Consider the following 20,996-nt stretch of genomic DNA (forward strand, 5'->3'; position numbering starts at 1 on the left):
CCATTTCCAGAGTCCCGCTCATATGACCTCATTCGAAGTGCACTGTGGACGAGCTGCCATCTGCAGCTGCTACCACAGCAGCCAAGGGCTTTAGCTCCCGAGTACCTCCCTTCCTTTGGAACTTGGGGGCCCTCTACTCCCCACTTGCACACCACAGACCTTTGCTGAGGATTGTGGGGACCCTCACTCAGTTTGCAGCACGTTGTAGCCATCCCTGTCCTCTCAATACCTCCCTTGCAACTCAGCTTGTGAGCTCCTTTGGAGCAGCGTGGCCCACCTGGCTGCAACGGCAGAGACACAGCTGACAGTGAAACAACAGCTTCGATCTGACAGCCGGAAAGCTCTGTCAAAAGGGACCTCCCTCTTCACACCGTAGAGGCTGTAGGAGCCGCCAGGGTTTGGGAACCAGTGCTGGGGCCAAAATGACTCCACAGCTGTTTTCCTTCCTGGGGAGGGTTCTGGCTCGAGTGGGAATGGCTCAAGTCTCCTAAGGTTCTGAAAGCCCACTGTGTGCAGATTCACGGTACACAGAGAGGAGAAGGTGGAGTCCTGCCCTGGAGGTGGTCACAGCTCACGGATGAGCCAGGCAGGCAGGCAGGCAGGCAGGGCATGAGAACACCTGAGCTGCCTTCATGAGTGAGTGGTGTGGGGGCAGAGGAAGAGAAGCCGGTCTGCTGCCTCATGTGGTGCCCAGGGCAGGTTGTCCCCAGAGGAAACCCTTACGACGGTGAGGACTCTCACTGCTGTTTCCCAAGGGGTTCCGTCGGTGCGTGTCTTCCCCGGAGCGGTCAGGCCGTCTCTAAAGTACACTGGCCATGGGCATTGCCTCTCCTTGGAACTTCCCATGTGTTTCTCTTTTGTATGGAACAGTGATTTTTCTAGAGGGGTTCTGGGCCACAAGGTTGTTGGGTCATTTGCTAGCCTTCTGTCGTGAAGAACGCTTTCCTGGGCGTTGGGGTGGTTTGTTGTTCCAGCTCCCTTTCTTGGCTTCTTTTGGGAGCTGGTGCAACAAGAGGAGCTCAGCCTCTGCCTTCTGGCTGAGATGTCACCCTTCAAACAGCAATGCCTGCCTGGAGATAATGATGGCATTTGCCAAAAGGGCTTCGTTTGGCACATGATATCTTGAAAGGACGTACACCGTCCTTTCAGCTATCAAAGGCTAGTTCAAATGACATAAAAATGAGAACTCTCCAATGGAGTCTTACAGTAGGTGGAGAGTCCGAAAAAAACTCCTTCAGTCATCTCACTGAGAGTCATTGATTGGGGACACCAAGAATATAGGAAGGAATGCAGAAAGAAAAGATGAAATTGTGGTCAGGATCGGGGGGAGGGATGAACAGGGCCTGCTTGCCTTGAACCCAGGCTTTGTTGGCGGGTGGGGCATAAAGATCGAACGGGTCTGAAACTACAGAGTGGTGATGGTAACACAGTATCACCAGAGTTACACAACAGTGTCCCAAATTGCAACAATGATGAAAAAGTTTACTAATCCCAACTTAACCAACAAAAATAGACGAAACCATACAAAAAGTAAAACATCACCAGAAAGGTGGAAACAAACCAAATGCAAAGCAGCTCAGGGGAAAGGAACTCCATGTCCCCTGGGGGCAGACCGAGTTGCCGGCGTCCACGGTGAGCAGACAGGGATGGAGGCTGCAGAGCCGACCGCTCCCCTGGACATGGTGTTTCCGGCAAGGGCTCTGGGTCTCTGTCCAGAGCGGGGGCTCGTTCTTCCTGCAGGGGCGGGTGAGTCATCGTCGGCGTCTGGGTGTTGCGCGGGAGCCAGGGCAGGCTCTCCCTGCCGAGGCGGTGACTCCTCCTCTGCCTCGGGTTCTCCTGCCAAAGCCCGAGCAGGTACAGGTGCACGTGGAGGTGGAGGTTCTGGCTGAGGGGGTGGGACATCAGTGCCTGGGGCTGGGGGTCCTGCAGGCACGGAAATCCGATCTGCCCGGTGTGCTGGCCAGTACCCAGCTGGCCTGGTGTCTCTGCGAGGGCAAGGCTCGGTTCTCCATCTGCCCTCGGTGGATCCCTGGGTCCTGCACCTGGAGCCACCACCTCTGTAGGCACAGGTCTGGGAAGTGGAGCCTGGTTCCAGTTGGAGGCCAGTGCTAGAGCTGGGGGAGAAGCAAAGTTTGCCCACAGACCAGCCTTGGCATGTGCGTATCCCGGGACAGAAAGCTTCCAAGAGATTCCGAAAGAATACCCAGGGTTGGATGTCTTTTGGGACTGAAGTGTGCAAGATGGGGGTGGGGGTGTGAGGCCAGCGCTTGCTGCAGGCCCAGCAGCATCTTTCGGGGACTCGTCCCTGTGTAGCTCAGCACCCCCTCCCCACACACTCCCGTGCACCAGCCCCAGCGTCCTTACCTCTGTGCTCTGGCGTGCTGGGCTCCAGGTCCTCCTGCTGCCTCAGAGGCCGGGGTTCTCGGGACTCTGGGTCGGAGCCGGGTGTGCTGAGCTCCGTGGCAGCCTCAGACTGGGCCGCCGGGTGTATCCTGGGCGGTGTCTCGGCAGCAGGCCTTCCCCGCCTCCGCTTCGCCCCCGGTGGGGCTGATGCCTCCGTGGGCACGCTCACCTGGAGCCTGCACTGGGCCTCACGGGCGGGGGGTTGGTGCTCCGACCCCTCCCTCCGGGAGGTGGACGGGGTGTCCCCGTCCTCGGCCTCATCACGTGGGAAGCTCTGCAACGACAGTGACCGTCAGCCAGCCGTGCTGGGAGTTTTCCGAGCTGGGCCTGGCCAGTGGAGCCGCTGCTTCTGCCTGCTCGAACTTCTCTTCCCAGAAGGGTCAGAGACGTGTGTCTGCTCAGAGCCCCACCCGGGAAGAAAGAGACCCACCTGAGGGTGTGAGGTCAGCCTGGGCGGCCGGCCCTGCCCGCACTGTTCCCATCCCAGCCAGCCTGATCTCCCCTGGGGTGTGGACACAACTTGTCCGCAGGCTTCTGACCCCACATCCGCCTGGGCTTCCTTGAGGGAGACACACCCCGAGAAACCCGCATCCACACACACAGGCAAAGGACCCGGTGTTTCCGGGTGGCATGGGAGAGGTGGCCTGGCCCGGCCTGGGGCTCCCCGTGTTACCTTTCTGTTTCTCCGGGCAGAGGGCCAGAGGCCTCTCGGGGGTGCCCTGAGCCAACGTCGACAGGGTGCCCACGCACACTGCCTGTGAGCTCTCCTGAGGCCCCGGCCTCTGGGCAGGGGCAAACAGCAGAACATCCTGGCAGCAAGAGATCTGGCTGGGGGCTCCTCTCCGCTCTGGAGGCCTGGATACCCGGGTTGCGGGTTCTGTTGGGTTCTGTTGCCGGCAGGTGACATCATTTCCTGGGGTTCGTGCTGAGGTCCCTTCCCCAAAACTTCCCAAGGGAATCTCTGGGTTTCTGACTGCTCGACCACCCCCCTTAGGCCATGTGCAGGCACATTGACAGCCACACAGCCCAGCCCACAGCCCTGGGGAGGCCTGGGTGCAGCCAGGGCCTGAGCTCCGAGGACCCCGCTGCTCTCAGACCAGGCTCCTTCTTGTCATAAGTGGTGTGGCCCTGGACAAGCATATGCCCCTCAGGGTTTCCCCAGTCTCTCCATCTGCAGAGTGGGGGTCATTCTCCCATCTGTTTCCTAGGTCTGTCGGCCTACGAGCAGCTCCATGCCTCTCCACCTGGGGCCGATATCACGTGGAGCTTGTGCGCTGAGACTTCAGAAAGAAAGACTCCATCCAGGGCTGACACAGCACAGAATGGGGCAGAACGAGGCCTGGATGCGCCGTGGTACCCAGGAAAAGGCACTGCCCCTCCTGACTGTTTTGAGACCCCACATCCAAGTTGGAGGCCCAAAAGGAAGACTCGAAGGTCTCCCTCTCTTATAGAAAAGAGTAGCCAACTTTCTGGTCCTCTGTTTCCATTGAGATTCTGTTCAAGTGTCCCAGCTCGGCTTCTGCGGGTGGCTGAGCTTCTAATGGCTCCCTGCGTTCTTGTCTTTTCCTCTCCAAACCTTCCGTCCTTTTCCCCCTTCTGGGGTGGATGGGCGCTGTCATTGCTTCTACCTTCGAGACAGATTGATGAAAAGTCTGGACCATCGACTCCTTTCCTCTCTTTGGTTCCGTGTCTCTCTCTGGCTGTGTCCCTCTCTTTTCCTTTCTCGATTCAGTCTGTGTCTTCCTCTTTCTCTCTCGTGTGTGGATGGATGGATGCTAGGAATGCACATGTATATGATTAGATGAGGGTTATGTTTTAGGGATGGGTTAGAGGGAGAGAAAGGCTTTAGGTCGGAGTTGGTCATGGGGGAAGGGTCAAGGGTGGTGGTGGTGTTTCTTGGAATCTGAGTGCTGTGCATTCTTCGTCTCTTTCCATATGAACCCCTTCTCAGATACACCACTTGCAAGGAGTCTCTCATGTTCCGTTTCCTATCTTTTGCATCTGTGAATGCTTAGCTTCTCTGTTGTGAAGAGGTTCCATTGGATGGAAACCCATTGGTGTACTTCGTTTCCCTCTTTCCCTTACTTGAAGAGACCCATTTCTACCTCCGCCCAGCAAATGGCAAGGAGACTCTGATGTTAAGGAGCCTTTGACCTACGCTTCTTTCTAGCTATCTCATGACATCAGTCTTTAGGGTGAGGTTTTTCCCCGATATTGAGGTGGTGTGAGATCAAAACCAATAGCGTTCTTCAGATGTAGCTGTCTGGTTTTCCCATGGCCATTTATTGAAGAGGCTTTCTTGTTCCCATTTGGATATTCTCCCCTTCTGTGTCAGAGATGAGTTGACCATGGATGCCGGGGTTTGTTTCTGGACCCTCAACTTTATTCCATCGATCTGGATCTGTGTGTGTTGTTGTATTCCCAATAGCATACTGTCCTGCTGCTGCCGCTGCGGCTAAGTCACTTCAGTCGTGTCTGACTCTGCGCGACCCCATGGCCTGCAGCCTACCAGGCTCCTCCGTCCAGGGCATTTTCCAGGCAAGAGTACTGGCGTGGGTCGCCATCGCCTTCTCCGATACGCTCCTGAGGATCCTAGTTTGGTCGTCTAATTTCCTTTCACACAACCTTGGATGTCCGTATCGGGGCTTTTTCGTCGGATTGTATTGACAATTTAGGCTCTTTTCTGTTTCCGTAACCCCTTTTGCAGTTCTTTGTTCGGTGCGACAATGCATTGGCATTTTGGGAGGAATAGCATCCAAGCTGTGGATTGCCTTGTGGGGCTGTGACATCATTTTCCCAATAGGAATTCTTTCAAGCCCTGAGCACAGCTTCTCTTTCCAGTGATTGGTGTGGGCTTGATCTTCCTTCTTCCATCTCTCGCCGTTTTGTGAGAACAGGTCCTTCCTTCCCTTCTGGGTTAGATGGACTCGTGGGTATCACTTCAGTGCATGGCATTGTCAGTGGGGGTGATAATTCCCTTCTCATTGGAAGACTTTGCTGTGAGTATTAGAAATGCAAGTGATTTCTCTTCCCCTTCCTCCCTGTCCATCTCTCAGAGCCACCGGGAAACAGAGGCCTCATCCAGGGTCACACAGGCCTGAGGGAGTGCAACTAGACTGTTGTTTCTTCAGGCCCTCCGTGCTGGACATCATCCGGGATACTCTGTGTGTGTCTTCCTCAGTCTGGTGTCCCTTCAGACCTTTCCCTAGTTTTCACAGGCTTGTTGTGTTGGTGTTCTTTGTCTGTTTGGAGACACATCCTTGAGAAGCTTTGTGTTTCCACTCATTCGTCTCGCGATGTATGACCTGTCTTTTGCTTTTGTAATGAGGTCTTTCCCACAGTAGATATCTTTGATTTTGCAAAGTCCACTGTATTCTCTGGGTTGTTTTGTGGACTGCCTTTTAGTTTTGTGTGTGAAGACTCAAAGCACGTGTCCGGTTTCTGCTCATTGTTCTTCTAGATTTGTGACAAGTTTTCATGGAAACTTTGTCTAGGGATAACTGGAAGTGAACTCGGTGTAAGGTGTCAAGTCTCCATCTCCATTCATGTCATGCCCTGCAGTTTCCAATTCCCTGTTCCTGAGTGGTTTTGGAGACCTTGTGGGAAGTTTGGTTGCATGGGAGTTTGCATTTCCACCTTGAGTAGATTCCCACTGTTCTGCCCTCAGGGACACTGTCAAGGGGGAGTGAGGAGCAGCCTGCACTTCCAGCAGTGACCACACGGTGGGGCGAGTGCTGCTCTCCCCTCTGGGAGCCCCAGGCCACAGGCATCCCAGTGAGGAGCCAGCTCTGTGCTCGGCTGAAAGGAGTTAGACTCTCAGGAGCCTCTGAGCCCTTGCCTTTGGATCACCCAGGGTGGGCATTTACTGTGACAGAAAAAAATTGCCGTGAATTCCATGGACGGAAGAGCCTGGCTGTGTAGAGTTCGTGAGTTGCCGTGAATCAGACAAAACTGAGGACACAAAAACTCAATAGACTAAAACACTTTTGGGGGGTGGGGGGAGTGAAAGGGGGTGATGTGGGGTTTTTTTGTCGTATATAATAGCCAAGGGAAATCTAGTTTAAACCTAAATTCACATAGATGGGAAAGGTATAGCTCTCCGTCACCCTATTAAAAAAAAAAAAAAACTACTTAACTTTTCTGAAAGTTTATTTAGTAGCTTCCTTGAGCAGTTCATTGTGAAGCTTTTTTTTTTTTTTTTTCTGTGACATCGGCCTCATTAAAAAGTACGGTTTGCCTTTACTGGATAATTTTGTTCATTGGTTTGTTAGGGAATCTTGGTAATATTTGAGTTTCCTGGGGAGCATGGTCACATGACCTGGCCCTGGCCAATCGGTGCGTTCCACCTCCCTGGCCACTGTGATTGGCTCCGGACTGGGGCAGTGCCCAATCGGGGCCCAGGGCCGGGCCTCACGTTGGAAGCCAGGGGAAGACGAGCTCTCGTCCTGCTGGGGTAGGGGAAGGGGTGGGGCCGGGGGAGGTCAGGCTCCAGCAGTGGGAGGGGCTTGAGGTCCGCCTGCGGCAGTTGGTGACCTTCCTGCTCCCCTCAGGGCAGAGCCGCCGGCCTGAGAATGAGGGCGCTGCTGAGCCCAGGGGCTGGGATGGCCCGTTGCTGCTGTGGTCCCAGAGCTCCACCCGAGACCTGACGGAGGCCGTCTGCCCGTGAGTCCTCTCCCGCTTGTCTGTCAGCTTGTTTGAACCATGCTGGGTTTTCTGCCCAGCCGGCTAAGGGGAGTCCCTGGAAATGCAAGGGTGTGGGTTTTGGCAGACTTCAGGGAAGACATGCCAGATGAGCCTGGGAGACTCCAGCTTAATCTGGATTCAGGAGATATCTCTTCGGGCCAGCTAGTAATTGTAGGATAAGCCTAATGAGTCTTCACAGGATGAAGAGAGTAACGTGCCAAGGTAGCAATCGATGTCCTCATTCGAGAGGATGATGAAGCTGGTGCTCAGAGAAGGGGGGAACTTGGCCACAGCAAGGAGGTGTGCACCCAGACGGAACCCCCAGATCCGGCCATTTGAGCTCAGGGAGGCCACTGGTGTGGCTTGTCCCTGTGGCAGGGGCCGAGGCACGCAGCCCACCCTGATTCCTGCGGGGGCCTGACTTGGGAAGTGCCATCTGGTAGCTTTGAGACTCACCAAACCAAATTGCACTGGAGAGAGGAAGGACACCTTCCTTCATCCACCCCCCACCCCCGCCGGATTCCCACATACCCTGACCCCTTTCTCTGGATTTCGGAGCCATTTCCAGAGTCCCGCTCATATGACCTCATTCGAAGTGCACTGTGGACGAGCTGCCATCTGCAGCTGCTACCACAGCAGCCAACGGCTTTATCTCCCGAGTACCTCCCTTCCTTTGGAACTTGGGGGCCCTCTACTCCCCACTTGCACACCACAGACCTTTGCTGAGGATTGTGGGGACCCTCACTCAGTTTGGAGCACGTTGTAGCCATCCCTGTCCTCTCAATACCTCCCTTGCAACTCAGCTTGTGAGCTCCTTTGGAGCAGCGTGGCCCACCTGGCTGCAACGGCAGAGACACAGCTGACAGTGAAACAACAGCTTCGATCTGACAGCCGGAAAGCTCTGTCAAAAGGGACCTCCCTCTTCACACCGTAGAGGCTGTAGGAGCCGCCAGGGTTTGGGAACCAGTGCTGGGGCCAAAATGACTCCACAGCTGTTTTCCTTCCTGGGGAGGGTTCTGGCTCGAGTGGGAATGGCTCAAGTCTCCTAAGGTTCTGAAAGCCCACTGTGTGCAGATTCACGGTACACAGAGAGGAGAAGGTGGAGTCCTGCCCTGGAGGTGGTCACAGCTCACGGATGAGCCAGGCAGGCAGGCAGGCAGGCAGGGCATGAGAACACCTGAGCTGCCTTCATGAGTGAGTGGTGTGGGGGCAGAGGAAGAGAAGCCGGTCTGCTCCCTCATGTGGTGCCCAGGGCAGGTTGTCCCCAGAGGAAACCCTTACGACGGTGAGGACTCTCACTGCTGTTTCCCAAGGGGTTCCGTCGGTGCGTGTCTTCCCCGGAGCGGTCAGGCCGTCTCTAAAGTACACTGGCCATGGGCATTGCCTCTCCTTGGAACTTCCCATGTGTTTCTCTTTTGTATGGAACAGTGATTTTTCTAGAGGGGTTCTGGGCCACAAGGTTGTTGGGTCATTTGCTAGCCTTCTGTCGTGAAGAACGCTTTCCTGGGCGTTGGGGTGGTTTGTTGTTCCAGCTCCCTTTCTTGGCTTCTTTTGGGAGCTGGTGCAACAAGAGGAGCTCAGCCTCTGCCTTCTGGCTGAGATGTCACCCTTCAAACAGCAATGCCTGCCTGGAGATAATGATGGCATTTGCCAAAAGGGCTTCGTTTGGCACATGATATCTTGAAAGGACGTACACCGTCCTTTCAGCTATCAAAGGCTAGTTCAAATGACATAAAAATGAGAACTCTCCAATGGAGTCTTACAGTAGGTGGAGAGTCCGAAAAAAACTCCTTCAGTCATCTCACTGAGAGTCATTGATTGGGGACACCAAGAATATAGGAAGGAATGCAGAAAGAAAAGATGAAATTGTGGTCAGGATCGGGGGGAGGGATGAACAGGGCCTGCTTGCCTTGAACCCAGGCTTTGTTGGCGGGTGGGGCATAAAGATCGAACGGGTCTGAAACTACAGAGTGGTGATGGTAACACAGTATCACCAGAGTTACACAACAGTGTCCCAAATTGCAACAATGATGAAAAAGTTTACTAATCCCAACTTAACCAACAAAAATAGACGAAACCATACAAAAAGTAAAACATCACCAGAAAGGTGGAAACAAACCAAATGCAAAGCAGCTCAGGGGAAAGGAACTCCATGTCCCCTGGGGGCAGACCGAGTTGCCGGCGTCCACAGTGAGCAGACAGGGATGGAGGCTGCAGAGCCGACCGCTCCCCTGGACATGGTGTTTCCGGCAAGGGCTCTGGGTCTCTGTCCAGAGCGGGGGCTCGTTCTTCCTGCAGGGGCGGGTGAGTCATCGTCGGCGTCTGGGTGTTGCGCGGGAGCCAGGGCAGGCTCTCCCTGCCGAGGCGGTGACTCCTCCTCTGCCTCGGGTTCTCCTGCCAAAGCCCGAGCAGGTACAGGTGCACGTGGAGGTGGAGGTTCTGGCTGAGGGGGTGGGACATCAGTGCCTGGGGCTGGGGGTCCTGCAGGCACGGAAATCCGATCTGCCCAGTGTGCTGGCCAGTACCCAGCTGGCCTGGTGTCTCTGCGAGGGCAAGGCTCGGTTCTCCATCTGCCCTCGGTGGATCCCTGGGTCCTGCACCTGGAGCCACCACCTCTGTAGGCACAGGTCTGGGAAGTGGAGCCTGGTTCCAGTTGGAGGCCAGTGCTAGAGCTGGGGGAGAAGCAAAGTTTGCCCACAGACCAGCCTTGGCATGTGCGTATCCCGGGACAGAAAGCTTCCAAGAGATTCCGAAAGAATACCCAGGGTTGGATGTCTTTTGGGACTGAAGTGTGCAAGATGGGGGTGGGGGTGTGAGGCCAGCGCTTGCTGCAGGCCCAGCAGCATCTTTCGGGGACTCGTCCCTGTGTAGCTCAGCACCCCCTCCCCACACACTCCCGTGCACCAGCCCCAGCGTCCTTACCTCTGTGCTCTGGCGTGCTGGGCTCCAGGTCCTCCTGCTGCCTCAGAGGCCGGGGTTCTCGGGACTCTGGGTCGGAGCCGGGTGTGCTGAGCTCCGTGGCAGCCTCAGACTGGGCCGGCGGGTGTATCCTGGGCGGTGTCTCGGCAGCAGGCCTTCCCCGCCTCCGCTTCGCCCCCGGTGGGGCTGATGCCTCCGTGGGCACGCTCACCTGGAGCCTGCACTGGGCCTCACGGGCGGGGGGTTGGTGCTCCGACCCCTCCCTCCGGGAGGTGGACGGGGTGTCCCCGTCCTCGGCCTCATCACGTGGGAAGCTCTGCAACGACAGTGACCGTCAGCCAGCCGTGCTGGGAGTTTTCCGAGCTGGGCCTGGCCAGTGGAGCCGCTGCTTCTGCCTGCTCGAACTTCTCTTCCCAGAAGGGTCAGAGACGTGTGTCTGCTCAGATCCCCACCCGGGAGGAAAGAGACCCACCTGAGGGTGTGAGGTCAGCCTGGGCGGCCGGCCCTGCCCGCACTGTTCCCATCCCAGCCAGCCTGATCTCCCCTGGGGTGTGGACACAACTTGTCCGCAGGCTTCTGACCCCACATCCGCCTGGGCTTCCTTGAGGGCGACACACCCCGAGAAACCCGCATCCACACACACAGGCAAAGGACCCGGTGTTTCCGGGTGGCATGGGAGAGGTGGCCTGGCCCGGCCTGGGGCTCCCCGTGTTACCTTTCTGTTTCTCCGGGCAGAGGGCCTGAGGCCTCTCGGGGGTGCCCTGAGCCAACGTCGACAGGGTGCCCACGCACACTGCCTGTGAGCTCTCCTGAGGCCCCGGCCTCTGGGCAGGGGCAAACAGCAGAACATCCTGGCAGCAAGAGATCTGGCTGGGGGCTCCTCTCCGCTCTGGAGGCCTGGATACCCGGGTTGCGGGTTCTGTTGGGTTCTGTTGCCGGCAGGTGACATCATTTCCTGGGGTTCGTGCTGAGGTCCCTTCCCCAAAACTTCCCAAGGGAATCTCTGGGTTTCTGACTGCTCGACCACCCCCCTTAGGCCATGTGCAGGCACATTGACAGCCACACAGCCCAGCCCACAGCCCTGGGGAGGCCTGGGTGCAGCCAGGGCCTGAGCTCCGAGGACCCCGCTGCTCTCAGACCAGGCTCCTTCTTCTCATAAGTGGTGTGGCCCTGGACAAGCATATGCCCCTCAGGGTTTCCCCAGTCTCTCCATCTGCAGAGTGGGGGTCATTCTCCCATCTGTTTCCTAGGTCTGTCGGCCTACGAGCAGCTCCATGCCTCTCCACCTGGGGCCGATATCACGTGGAGCTTGTGCGCTGAGACTTCAGAAAGAAAGACTCCATCCAGGGCTGACACAGCACAGAATGGGGCAGAACGAGGCCTGGATGCGCCGTGGTACCCAGGAAAAGGCACTGCCCCTCCTGACTGTTTTGAGACCCCACATCCAAGTTGGAGGCCCGAAAGGAAGACTCGAAGGTCTCCCTCTCTTATAGAAAAGAGTAGCCAACTTTCTGGTCCTCTGTTTCCATTGAGATTCTGTTCAAGTGTCCCAGCTCGGCTTCTGCGGGTGGCTGAGCTTCTAATGGCTCCCTGCGTTCTTGTCTTTTCCTCTCCAAACCTTCCGTCCTTTTCCCCCTTCTGGGGTGGATGGGCGCTGTCATTGCTTCTACCTTCGAGACAGATTGATGAAAAGTCTGGACCATCGACTCCTTTCCTCTCTTTGGTTCCGTGTCTCTCTCTGGCTGTGTCCCTCTCTTTTCCTTTCTCGATTCAGTCTGTGTCTTCCTCTTTCTCTCTTGTGTGTGGATGGATGGATGCTAGGAATGCACATGTATATGATTAGATGAGGGTTATGTTTTAGGGATGGGTTAGAGGGAGAGAAAGGCTTTAGGTCGGAGTTGGTCATGGGGGAAGGGTCAAGGGTGGTGGTGGTGTTTCTTGGAATCTGAGTGCTGTGCATTCTTCGTCTCTTTCCATATGAACCCCTTCTCAGATACACCACTTGCAAGGAGTCTCTCATGTTCCGTTTCCTATCTTTTGCATCTGTGAATGCTTAGCTTCTCTGTTGTGAAGAGGTTCCATTGGATGGAAACCCATTGGTGTACTTCGTTTCCCTCTTTCCCTTACTTGAAGAGACCCATTTCTACCTCCGCCCAGCAAATGGCAAGGAGACTCTGATGTTAAGGAGCCTTTGACCTACGCTTCTTTCTAGCTATCTCAAGACATCAGTCTTTAGGGTGAGGTTTTTCCCCGATATTGAGGTGGTGTGAGATCAAAACCAATAGCGTTCTTCAGATGCAGCTGTCTGGTTTTCCCATGGCCATTTATTGAAGAGGCTTTCTTGTTCCCATTTGGATATTCTCCCCTTCTGTGTCAGAGATGAGTTGACCATGGATGCCGGGGTTTGTTTCTGGACCCTCAACTTTATTCCATCGATCTGGATCTGTGTGTGTTGTTGTATTCCCAATAGCATACTGTCCTGCTGCTGCCGCTGCGGCTAAGTCACTTCAGTCGTGTCTGACTCTGCGCGACCCCATGGCCTGCAGCCTACCAGGCTCCTCCGTCCAGGGCATTTTCCAGGCAAGAGTACTGGCGTGGGTCGCCATCGCCTTCTCCGATACGCTCCTGAGGATCCTAGTTTGGTCGTCTAATTTCCTTTCACACAACCTTGGATGTCCGTATCGGGGCTTTTTCGTCGGATTGTATTGACAATTTAGGCTCTTTTCTGTTTCCGTAACCCCTTTTGCAATTCTTTGTTCGGTGCGACAATGCATTGGCATTTTGGGAGGAATAGCATCCAAGCTGTGGATTGCCTTGTGGGGCTATGACATCATTTTCCCAATAGGAATTCTTTCAAGCCCTGAGCACAGCTTCTCTTTCCAGTGATTGGTGTGGGCTTGATCTTCCTTCTTCCATCTCTCGCCGTTTTGTGAGAACAGGTCCTTCCTTCCCTTCTGGGTTAGATGGACTCGTGGGTATCACTTCAGTGCATGGCATTGTCAGTGGGGGTGATAATTCCCTTCTCATTGGAAGACTTTGCTGTGAGTATTAGAAATGCAAGTGATTTCTCTTCCCCTTCCTCCCTGTCCATCTCTCAGAGCCACCGGGAAACAGAGGCCTCATCCAGGGTCACACAGGCCTGAGGGAGTGCAACTAGACTGTTGTTTCTTCAGGCCCTCCGTGCTGGACATCATCCGGGATACTCTGTGTGTGTCTTCCTCAGTCTGGTGTCCCTTCAGACCTTTCCCTAGTTTTCACAGGCTTGTTGTGTTGGTGTTCTTTGTCTGTTTGGAGACACATCCTTGAGAAGCTTTGTGTTTCCACTCATTCGTCTCGCGATGTATGACCTGTCTTTTGCTTTTGTAATGAGGTCTTTCCCACAGTAGATATCTTTGATTTTGCAAAGTCCACTGTATTCTCTGGGTTGTTTTGTGGACTGCCTTTTAGTTTTGTGTGTGAAGACTCAAAGCACGTGTCCGGTTTCTGCTCATTGTTCTTCTAGATTTGTGACAAGTTTTCATGGAAACTTTGTCTAGGGATAACTGGAAGTGAACTCGGTGTAAGGTGTCAAGTCTCCATCTCCATTCATGTCATGCCCTGCAGTTTCCAATTCCCTGTTCCTGAGTGGTTTTGGAGACCTTGTGGGAAGTTTGGTTGCATGGGAGTTTGCATTTCCACCTTGAGTAGATTCCCACTGTTCTGCCCTCAGGGACACTGTCAAGGGGGAGTGAGGAGCAGCCTGCACTTCCAGCAGTGACCACACGGTGGGGCGAGTGCTGCTCTCCCCTCTGGGAGCCCCAGGCCACAGGCATCCCAGTGAGGAGCCAGCTCTGTGCTCGGCTGAAAGGAGTTAGACTCTCAGGAGCCTCTGAGCCCTTGCCTTTGGATCACCCAGGGTGGGCATTTACTGTGACAGAAAAAAATTGCCCTGAATTCCATGGACGAAAGAGCCTGGCTGTGTAGAGTTCGTGAGTTGCCGTGAATCAGACACAACTGAGGACACAAAAACTCAATAGACTAAAACACTTTTGGGGGGTGGGGGGAGTGAAAGGGGGTGATGTGGGGTTTTTTTGTCGTATATAATAGCCAAGGGAAATCTAGTTTAAACCTAAATTCACATAGATGGGAAAGGTATAGCTCTCCGTCACCCTATTAAAAAAAAAAAAAAACTACTTAACTTTTCTGAAAGTTTATTTAGTAGCTTCCTTGAGCAGTTCATTGTGAAGCATTTTTTTTTTTTTTTCTGTCACATCGGCCTCATTAAAAAGTACGGTTTGCCTTTACTGGATAATTTTGTTCATTGGTTTGTTAGGGAATCTTGGTAATATTTGAGTTTCCTGGGGAGCATGGTCACATGACCTGGCCCTGGCCAAACGGTGGGTTCCATCTCCCTGGCCACTGTGATTGGCTCCGGACTGGGGCAGTGCCCAATCGGGGCCCAGGGCCGGGCCTCACGTTGGAAGCCAGGGGAAGACGAGCTCTCGTCCTGCTGGGGTAGGGGAAGGGGTGGGGCCGGGGGAGGTCAGGCTCCAGCAGTGGGAGGGGCTTGAGGTCCGCCTGCGGCAGTTGGTGACCTTCCTGCTCCCCTCAGGGCAGAGCCGCCGGCCTGAGAATGAGGGCGCTGCTGAGCCCAGGGGCTGGGATGGCCCGTTGCTGCTGTGGTCCCAGAGCTCCACCCGAGACCTGACGGAGGCCGTCTGCCCGTGAGTCCTCTCCCGCTTGTCTGTCAGGTTGTTTGAACCATGCTGGGTTTTCTGCCCAGCCGGCTAAGGGGAATCCCTGGAAATGCAAGGGTGTGGGTTTTGGCAGACTTCAGGGAAGACATGCCAGATGAGCCTGGGAGACTCCAGCTTAATCTGGATTCAGGAGATATCTCTTCGGGCCAGCTAGTAATTGTAGGATAAGCCTAATGAGTCTTCACAGGATGAAGAGAGTAACGTGCCAAGGTAGCAATCGATGTCCTCATTCGAGAGGATGATGAAGCTGGTGCTCAGAGAAGGGGGGAACTTGGCCACAGCAAGGAGGTGTGCACCCAGACGGAATCCCCAGATCCGGCCATTTGAGCTCAGGGTGGCCACTGGTGTGGCTTGTCCCTGTGGCAGGGGCCGAGGCACGCAGCCCACCCTGATTCCTGCGGGGGCCTGACTTGGGAAGTGCCATCTGGTAGCTTTGAGACTCACCAAACCAAATTGCACTGGAGAGAGGAAGGACACCTTCCTTCATCCACCCCCCACCCCCGCCGGATTCCCACATACCCTGACCCCTTTCTCTGGATTTCGGAGCCATTTCCAGAGTCCCGCTCATATGACCTCATTCGAAGTGCACTGTGGACGAGCTGCCATCTGCAGCTGCTACCACAGCAGCCAAGGGCTTTATCTCCCGAGTACCTCCCTTCCTTTGGAACTTGGGGGCCCTCTACTCCCCACTTGCACACCACAGACCTTTGCTGAGGATTGTGGGGACCCTCACTCAGTTTGCAGCACGTTGTAGCCATCCCTGTCCTCTCAATACCTCCCTTGCAACTCAGCTTGTGAGCTCCTTTGGAGCAGCGTGGCCCACCTGGCTGCAACGGCAGAGACACAGCTGACAGTGAAACAACAGCTTCGATCTGACAGCCGGAAAGCTCTGTCAAAAGGGGCCTCCCTCTTCACACCGTAGAGGCTGTAGGAGCCGCCAGGGTTTGGGAACCAGTGGTGGGGCCAAAATGACTCCACAGCTGTTTTCCTTCCTGGGGAGGGTTCTGGCTCGAGTGGGAATGGCTCAAGTCTCCTAAGGTTCTGAAAGCCCACTGTGTGCAGATTCACGGTACACAGAGAGGAGAAGGTGGAGTCCTGCCCTGGAGGTGGTCACAGCTCACGGATGAGCCAGGCAGGCAGGCAGGCAGGCAGGGCATGAGAACACCTGAGCTGCCTTCATGAGTGAGTGGTGTGGGGGCAGAGGAAGAGAAGCCGGTCTGCTCCCTCATGTGGTGCCCAGGGCAGGTTGTCCCCAGAGGAAACCCTTACGACGGTGAGGACTCTCACTGCTGTTTCCCAAGGGGTTCCGTCGGTGCGTGTCTTCCCCGGAGCGGTCAGGCCGTCTCTAAAGTACACTGGCCATGGGCATTGCCTCTCCTTGGAACTTCCCATGTGTTTCTCTTTTGTATGGAACAGTGATTTTTCTAGAGGGGTTCTGGGCCACAAGGTTGTTGGGTCATTTGCTAGCCTTCTGTCGTGAAGAACGCTTTCCTGGGCGTTGGGGTGGTTTGTTGTTCCAGCTCCCTTTCTTGGCTTCTTTTGGGAGCTGGTGCAACAAGAGGAGCTCAGCCTCTGCCTTCTGGCTGAGATGTCACCCTTCAAACAGCAATGCCTGACTGGAGATAATGATGGCATTTGCCAAAAGGGCTTCGTTTGGCACATGATATCTTGAAAGGACGTACACCGTCCTTTCAGCTATCAAAGGCTAGTTCAAATGACATAAAAATGAGAACTCTCCAATGGAGTCTTACAGTAGGTGGAGAGTCCGAAAAAAACTCCTTCAGTCATCTCACTGAGAGTCATTGATTGGGGACACCAAGAATATAGGAAGGAATGCAGAAAGAAAAGATGAAATTGTGGTCAGGATCGGGGGGAGGGATGAACAGGGCCTGCTTGCCTTGAACCCAGGCTTTGTTGGCGGGTGGGGCATAAAGATCGAACGGGTCTGAAACTACAGAGTGGTGATGGTAACACAGTATCACCAGAGTTACACAACAGTGTCCCAAATTGCAACAATGATGAAAAAGTTTACTAATCCCAACTTAACCAACAAAAATAGACGAAACCATACAAAAAGTAAAACATCACCAGAAAGGTGGAAACAAACCAAATGCAAAGCAGCTCAGGGGAAAGGAACTCCATGTCCCCTGGGGGCAGACCGAGTTGCCGGCGTCCACGGTGAGCAGACAGGGATGGAGGCTGCAGAGCCGACCGCTCCCCTGGACATGGTGTTTCCGGCAAGGGCTCTGGGTCTCTGTCCAGAGCGGGGGCTCGTTCTTCCTGCAGGGGCGGGTGAGTCATCGTCGGCGTCTGGGTGTTGCGCGGGAGCCAGGGCAGGCTCTCCCTGCCGAGGCGGTGACTCCTCCTCTGCCTCGGGTTCTCCTGCCAAAGCCCGAGCAGGTACAGGTGCACGTGGAGGTGGAGGTTCTGGCTGAGGGGGTGGGACATCAGTGCCTGGGGCTGGGGGTCCTGCAGGCACGGAAATCCGATCTGCCCGGTGTGCTGGCCAGTACCCAGCTGGCCTGGTGTCTCTGCGAGGGCAAGGCTCGGTTCTCCATCTGCCCTCGGTGGATCCCTGGGTCCTGCACCTGGAGCCACCACCTCTGTAGGCACAGGTCTGGGAAGTGGAGCCTGGTTCCAGTTGGAGGCCAGTGCTAGAGCTGGGGGAGAAGCAAAGTTTGCCCACAGACCAGCCTTGGCATGTGCGTATCCCGGGACAGAAAGCTTCCAAGAGATTCCGAAAGAATACCCAGGGTTGGATGTCTTTTGGGACTGAAGTGTGCAAGATGGGGGTGGGGGTGTGAGGCCAGCGCTTGCTGCAGGCCCAGCAGCATCTTTCGGGGACTCGTCCCTGTGTAGCTCAGCACCCCCTCCCCACACACTCCCGTGCACCAGCCCCAGCGTCCTTACCTCTGTGCTCTGGCGTGCTGGGCTCCAGGTCCTCCTGCTGCCTCAGAGGCCGGGGTTCTCGGGACTCTGGGTCGGAGCCGGGTGTGCTGAGCTCCGTGGCAGCCTCAGACTGGGCCGCCGGGTGTATCCTGGGCGGTGTCTCGGCAGCAGGCCTTCCCCGCCTCCGCTTCGCCCCCGGTGGGGCTGATGCCTCCGTGGGCACGCTCACCTGGAGCCTGCACTGGGCCTCACGGGCGGGGGGTTGGTGCTCCGACCCCTCCCTCCGGGAGGTGGACGGGGTGTCCCCGTCCTCGGCCTCATCACGTGGGAAGCTCTGCAACGACAGTGACCGTCAGCCAGCCGTGCTGGGAGTTTTCCGAGCTGGGCCTGGCCAGTGGAGCCGCTGCTTCTGCCTGCTCGAACTTCTCTTCCCAGAAGGGTCAGAGACGTGTGTCTGCTCAGATCCCCACCCGGGAGGAAAGAGACCCACCTGAGGGTGTGAGGTCAGCCTGGGCGGCCGGCCCTGCCCGCACTGTTCCCATCCCAGCCAGCCTGATCTCCCCTGGGGTGTGGACACAACTTGTCCGCAGGCTTCTGACCCCACATCCGCCTGGGCTTCCTTGAGGGAGACACACCCCGAGAAACCCGCATCCACACACACAGGCAAAGGACCCGGTGTTTCCGGGTGGCATGGGAGAGGTGGCCTGGCCCGGCCTGGGGCTCCCCGTGTTACCTTTCTGTTTCTCCGGGCAGAGGGCCAGAGGCCTCTCGGGGGTGCCCTGAGCCAACGTCGACAGGGTGCCCACGCACACTGCCTGTGAGCTCTCCTGAGGCCCCGGCCTCTGGGCAGGGGCAAACAGCAGAACATCCTGGCAGCAAGAGATCTGGCTGGGGGCTCCTCTCCGCTCTGGAGGCCTGGATACCCGGGTTGCGGGTTCTGTTGGGTTCTGTTGCCGGCAGGTGACATCATTTCCTGGGGTTCGTGCTGAGGTCCCTTCCCCAAAACTTCCCAAGGGAATCTCTGGGTTTCTGACTGCTCGACCACCCCCCTTAGGCCATGTGCAGGCACATTGACAGCCACACAGCCCAGCCCACAGCCCTGGGGAGGCCTGGGTGCAGCCAGGGCCTGAGCTCCGAGGACCCCGCTGCTCTCAGACCAGGCTCCTTCTTGTCATAAGTGGTGTGGCCCTGGACAAGCATATGCCCCTCAGGGTTTCCCCAGTCTCTCCATCTGCAGAGTGGGGGTCATTCTCCCATCTGTTTCCTAGGTCTGTCGGCCTACGAGCAGCTCCATGCCTCTCCACCTGGGGCCGATATCACGTGGAGCTTGTGCGCTGAGACTTCAGAAAGAAAGACTCCATCCAGGGCTGACATAGCACAGAATGGGGCAGAACGAGGCCTGGATGCACCGTGGTAGCCAGGAAAAGGCACTGCCACTCCTGACTGTTTTGAGACCCCACATCCAAGTTGGAGGCCCAAAAGGAAGACTCGAAGGTCTCCCTCTCTTATAGAAAAGAGTAGCCAACTTTCTGGTCCTCTGTTTCCATTGAGATTCTGTTCAAGTGTCCCAGCTCGGCTTCTGCGGGTGGCTGAGCTTCTAATGGCTCCCTGCGTTCTTGTCTTTTCCTCTCCAAACCTTCCGTCCTTTTCCCCCTTCTGGGGTGGATGGGCGCTGTCATTGCTTCTACCTTCGAGACAGATTGATGAAAAGTCTGGACCATCGACTCCTTTCCTCTCTTTGGTTCCGTGTCTCTCTCTGGCTGTGTCCCTCTCTTTTCCTTTCTCGATTCAGTCTGTGTCTTCCTCTTTCTCTCTCGTGTGTGGATGGATGGATGCTAGGAATGCACATGTATATGATTAGATGAGGGTTATGTTTTAGGGATGGGTTAGAGGGAGAGAAAGGCTTTAGGTCGGAGTTGGTCATGGGGGAAGGGTCAAGGGTGGTGGTGGTGTTTCTTGGAATCTGAGTGCTGTGCATTCTTCGTCTCCTTCCATATGAACCCCTTCTCAGATACACCACTTGCAAGGAGTCTCTCATGTTCCGTTTCCTATCTTTTGCATCTGTGAATGCTTAGCTTCTCTGTTGTGAAGAGGTTCCATTGGATGGAAACCCATTGGTGTACTTCGTTTCCCTCTTTCCCTTACTTGAAGAGACCCATTTCTACCTCCGCCCAGCAAATGGCAAGGAGACTCTGATGTTAAGGAGCCTTTGACCTATGCTTCTTTCTAGCTATCTCAAGACATCAGTCTTTAGGGTGAGGTTTTTCCCCGATATTGAGGTGGTGTGAGATCAAAACCAATAGAGTTCTTCAGATGTAGCTGTCTGGTTTTCCCATGGCCATTTATTGAAGAGGCTTTCTTGTTCCCATTTGGATATTCTCCCCTTCTGTGTCAGAGATGAGTTGACCATGGATGCCGGGGTTTGTTTCTGGACCCTCAACTTTATTCCATCGATCTGGATCTGTGTGTGTTGCATTCCCAATAGCATACTGTCCTGCTGCTGCCGCTGCGGCTAAGTCACTTCAGTCGTGTCTGACTCTGCGCGACCCCATGGCCTGCAGCCTACCAGGCTCCTCCGTCCAGGGCATTTTCCAGGCAAGAGTACTGGCGTGGGTCGCCATCGCCTTCTCCGATACGCTCCTGAGGATCCTAGTTTGGTCGTCTAATTTCCTTTCACACAACCTTGGATGTCCGTATCGGGGCTTTTTCGTCGGATTGTATTGACAATTTAGGCTCTTTTCTGTTTCCGTAACCCCTTTTGCAATTCTTTGTTCAGTGCGACAATGCATTGGCATTTTGGGAGGAATAGCATCCAAGCTGTGGATTGCCTTGTGGGGCTGTGACATCATTTTCCCAATAGGAATTCTTTCAAGCCCTGAGCACAGCTTCTCTTTCCAGTGATTGGTGTGGGCTTGATCTTCCTTCTTCCATCTCTCGCCGTTTTGTGAGAACAGGTCCTTCCTTCCCTTCTGGGTTAGATGGACTCGTGGGTATCACTTCAGTGAATGGCATTGTCAGTGGGGGTGATAATTCCCTTCTCATTGGAAGACTTTGCTGTGAGTATTAGAAATGCAAGTGATTTCTCTTCCCCTTCCTCCCTGTCCATCTCTCAGAGCCACCGGGAAACAGAGGCCTCATCCAGGGTCACACAGGCCTGAGGGAGTGCAACTAGACTGTTGTTTCTTCAGGCCCTCCGTGCTGGACATCATCCGGGATACTCTGTGTGTGTCTTCCTCAGTCTGGTGTCCCTTCAGACCTTTCCCTAGTTTTCACAGGCTTGTTGTGTTGGTGTTCTTTGTCTGTTTGGAGACACATCCTTGAGAAGCTTTGTGTTTCCACTCATTCGTCTCGCGATGTATGACCTGT

General features: G+C 55.2%; 3 protein-coding genes and 1 long non-coding RNA gene across 4 annotated transcripts in view; 1 reads left to right on the forward strand and 3 right to left on the reverse strand.

Moving 5' to 3' along the window:
- The window catches only part of LOC145529707 (uncharacterized), a 1,704,434-nt gene that overhangs the window by 1,177,608 nt on the left and 505,830 nt on the right, over window positions 1–20,996 (forward strand). The window contains exons 150-151 of the long non-coding RNA XR_014071296.1: window positions 6,954–7,065; window positions 14,597–14,708. This is a non-coding gene — a long non-coding RNA (uncharacterized LOC145529707). The remainder of the gene's footprint in view (window positions 1–6,953; window positions 7,066–14,596; window positions 14,709–20,996) is intronic.
- On the reverse strand, window positions 1,462–6,524 carry LOC145529512 (uncharacterized). The gene is made up of 3 exons (XM_081550088.1): window positions 3,077–6,524; window positions 2,365–2,677; window positions 1,462–2,114 (listed from the first exon to the last, which is right to left on the reverse strand). The coding sequence occupies exons 1-3, from the start codon at window positions 3,311–3,313 to the stop codon at window positions 1,486–1,488; spliced, it is 1,179 nt and encodes a 392-aa protein (XP_081406214.1). The 5' UTR covers window positions 3,314–6,524; the 3' UTR covers window positions 1,462–1,485.
- Window positions 8,131–10,906, reverse strand: LOC145529699 (uncharacterized). The gene is made up of 3 exons (XM_081550305.1): window positions 10,721–10,906; window positions 10,009–10,321; window positions 8,131–9,758 (listed from the first exon to the last, which is right to left on the reverse strand). The coding sequence occupies exons 1-3, from the start codon at window positions 10,853–10,855 to the stop codon at window positions 9,130–9,132; spliced, it is 1,077 nt and encodes a 358-aa protein (XP_081406431.1). The 5' UTR covers window positions 10,856–10,906; the 3' UTR covers window positions 8,131–9,129.
- On the reverse strand, window positions 16,749–18,563 carry LOC145529611 (uncharacterized). The gene is made up of 3 exons (XM_081550203.1): window positions 18,364–18,563; window positions 17,652–17,964; window positions 16,749–17,401 (listed from the first exon to the last, which is right to left on the reverse strand). Exons 1-3 carry the CDS (start codon window positions 18,496–18,498, stop codon window positions 16,773–16,775), a joined length of 1,077 nt encoding a protein of 358 aa, XP_081406329.1. The 5' UTR covers window positions 18,499–18,563; the 3' UTR covers window positions 16,749–16,772.

This window comes from Giraffa tippelskirchi, chromosome 12, assembly GCF_054371585.1.
Source record: "Giraffa tippelskirchi isolate mGirTip1 chromosome 12, T2T-mGirTip1v1.2.pri, whole genome shotgun sequence".
NCBI classification, from domain to species: domain Eukaryota; kingdom Metazoa; phylum Chordata; class Mammalia; order Artiodactyla; family Giraffidae; genus Giraffa; species Giraffa tippelskirchi.

Coding starts and splice junctions, on each gene's coding strand:
- LOC145529512 (XM_081550088.1), bottom strand. CDS start 3,313: ATGATGTCACCTGCCGGCAACAGAACCCAACAGAACCCGCAACCCGGG. Junction 2,678..3,076: donor CTGCCCGGAGAAACAGAAAG/GTAACACGGGGA, acceptor CTGTCGTTGCAG/AGCTTCCCACGTGATGAGGC. Junction 2,115..2,364: donor CAGCACGCCAGAGCACAGAG/GTAAGGACGCTG, acceptor CTTCTCCCCCAG/CTCTAGCACTGGCCTCCAAC.
- LOC145529699 (XM_081550305.1), bottom strand. CDS start 10,855: ATGTTCTGCTGTTTGCCCCTGCCCAGAGGCCGGGGCCTCAGGAGAGCT. Junction 10,322..10,720: donor CTGCCCGGAGAAACAGAAAG/GTAACACGGGGA, acceptor CTGTCGTTGCAG/AGCTTCCCACGTGATGAGGC. Junction 9,759..10,008: donor CAGCACGCCAGAGCACAGAG/GTAAGGACGCTG, acceptor CTTCTCCCCCAG/CTCTAGCACTGGCCTCCAAC.
- LOC145529611 (XM_081550203.1), bottom strand. CDS start 18,498: ATGTTCTGCTGTTTGCCCCTGCCCAGAGGCCGGGGCCTCAGGAGAGCT. Junction 17,965..18,363: donor CTGCCCGGAGAAACAGAAAG/GTAACACGGGGA, acceptor CTGTCGTTGCAG/AGCTTCCCACGTGATGAGGC. Junction 17,402..17,651: donor CAGCACGCCAGAGCACAGAG/GTAAGGACGCTG, acceptor CTTCTCCCCCAG/CTCTAGCACTGGCCTCCAAC.